The sequence below is a fragment of the Stylophora pistillata genome, chromosome 9 (assembly GCF_964205215.1).
Source record: "Stylophora pistillata chromosome 9, jaStyPist1.2, whole genome shotgun sequence".
In the NCBI taxonomy this organism is placed as follows: Eukaryota; Metazoa; Cnidaria; class Anthozoa; order Scleractinia; family Pocilloporidae; genus Stylophora; species Stylophora pistillata.
The window spans coordinates 30481961-30484460 of record NC_142527.1 but is presented as its reverse complement, the minus strand read 5'-3'; the positions used below and the strand labels follow the sequence as shown (position 1 = coordinate 30484460).

General features: G+C 35.1%; 1 protein-coding gene across 1 annotated transcript in view; it reads left to right on the top strand.

Moving 5' to 3' along the window:
* LOC111344801 (WW domain-binding protein 4) overlaps positions 1-2500 on the top strand; it is a 48292-nt gene that overhangs the window by 941 nt on the left and 44851 nt on the right. The window contains 1 exon segment of the mRNA XM_088733879.1: positions 228-299. Coding sequence (XP_088590005.1) covers positions 228-299 — 72 coding nt within the window.

Sequence of the window (2500 nt, the reverse complement as noted above, 5' to 3'; positions counted from 1 at the left end):
ACAATGACAAACACTCAGGCAAAAAACTTCTCAACTCTTTAACTTTCTTCCTTGCTAAAAGCAGTCCTCCATCAGGAAGAAATGGAAGGTTTTAATTTCTTCCTTCTCCAGGGTCATTGTTTGTTGTTGCTTATGTTTTGTTTTTGAAACTTCTCTGCCAATTGTCATGTGGAAGAGCTGACTAGAACACTGAGCTGTAATTATACTTTTCTGTGCTCACTTTCCAGGTTCAGAAGAAAGGCAAAGAAACTTCACAAGCTCAGAAACAACTACAGATGGATTTAGAAGCTATTGAAGCTGTATGTGACATAGCTGTGATTTGAATTCTTGACAAGTTTCTGACATAATTATACCAAGGGGGTTATTGTGAAAGCCTGAATACGTGAATCTCATCTTGTTATATGTACTTGTAAAGTGTTAAGATTTCTTTACCAAAAGGTTGCTCTCACAAACCACAGCAGTCCTAAGGGCTGGTTTTCACACTTAAAACAAGGATTAGCATAAGTAGCATAAACAAAGGCCTTCACTTGCCATCCAATCTGTAGACAATACTTGGAAACACAGGGTTTTCTCCTTAGCATGACTGCCATCTTTAAAGCTGTTAAACTTAATATGTAGTTGTAGATTTAAATTATGTCATTTTATCTCACAGGCAGCACTGAAGGCATATGAGAAAGACTTGAACATTGAGCCATCAAAATCAAACCCTGAATCCAACACAAAGTCACAAAAAACACAGACAAATGAAACTTGTTCCAATGGTGAAAGCTCTGCTGGTAAGAACACATGCACAACACTCTCCTCAGAAACCCAAGCCTAATGTCACATCTGGATAGGCCATAGACTTGCTGAAGCTGAGTTTGTTTAATTAGAGGATTGTTTCATGATAAATAATGTTTTTCTAGTCAGGTTTTAGAAAAAGGAGTTAACATAACTATAGGCCTCAATTGTCTCTTTATAGGATGCATCATTTCCTATGAGGGACAAACGCCCATTATGAATTGCAACCATGGCTGGAACATAGCTCAAGCACCAGAAGGCTACTATTATTATTACAATACAGCTACACAAGGTGAACAATCCACATTTTCACCTCCATTGTTTATAACTATTCTGACTTTTACTTTTTCGAATTACCTTTTATCATTCAGTGCTAAATCTATCAAACATTTCTTATATGTGGTGTCAAAGCCCAAGGTTGATCAGTTCAAGTTAGGATGAACTGGTTGATGGGTTCAGGAATATCTAGTACAATCTGTGAATCACTGCTAAATTGATTGATTAAATTATTGTTTGTAGAATTCTTAATTTTCTTAGTTTTTGAATTCATTGATTGACTGATTAACAGACTGATTGTTTGATTAATTGATGGGTTGTTTGATTAATGGGCTGTTTGATTGTTGGGTTGTTTGATTAATGGACTGTTCGATTGATGGGCTGTTTGATTGATGGGCTGTTTGATTGATGGGCTGTTTTATTGATTGATGGGCTGTTTTATTGATTGATTGGCTGTTTGATTGATTGATGGGCTGTTTGATTGATAGGCTGTTTGATTGATGGGCTGTTTGATTGATAGGCTGAATGATCAATTGCCTGATTGACTGACTGATTAACTGAATTTATTGCATGATTTTGATCCTCAGCATCACAGTGGGAGTCGCCTAGTTGTTTATTGACTCCATCAAATCAGGACACAAGGTACAGAAGCACATTGATAAACATTTGTATTTATAACTTTTTTTTTCCATCTGACCTGGTGCTGGACTCTTATGAAGGTAGAAATTTGTTACTTAATTTTTGTTACTAATTGTTAAAAACTTCCTATCATTTTTCTTATCTCCTAAGAAATGTCAAGGAAGATAATGGACTCCGCAAAGAAGAGGAGACTAGCTCTCAGATTGTGGGTGTTTTACTACAAAGTGTTGAGAAAACTATTTATTAACTTGCTTGAAAGCAAATAAACTCTCACTTGATTGTTGAGCCATAATGGACTCCTAAAGCAGTTATGTTACAGACATTAATTGTGAGGTTAACAATCCATTATACAGCTCACAAACAATATAATTTCCACTAACCATCAGTGGTTTCACATCAAATTGATTGTGATTGATTTTAGTTTCGAGTATGCTATCACTGCATGTATTTAGTTGCTGATTATAACAATGACATATATTTCCTCTTCTTATTGGCCAAGGACTATGTAACATGATGATGATGATGACTTTATTTAAATTTGGATGAAAACGAGGCTTGTTAGGCCTCTAGCAATAGAGATCGCTAATATACCGAGAAAAATATATGAATATAAATTACAGAGTTTAAAAATAATATAAGCCTAAATATAAATGATCATATAAATGATGATGATATAAAATTACAAATTACTTAGTTTTCTTATCTCATTCCTGAAAGGGCCAAATTCGGCCATTAATCTTAGCTTATGAGGTAATGCATTCCAAGCCATAACCACCCCCCCTGAGGTGATCATTATCAATACTGT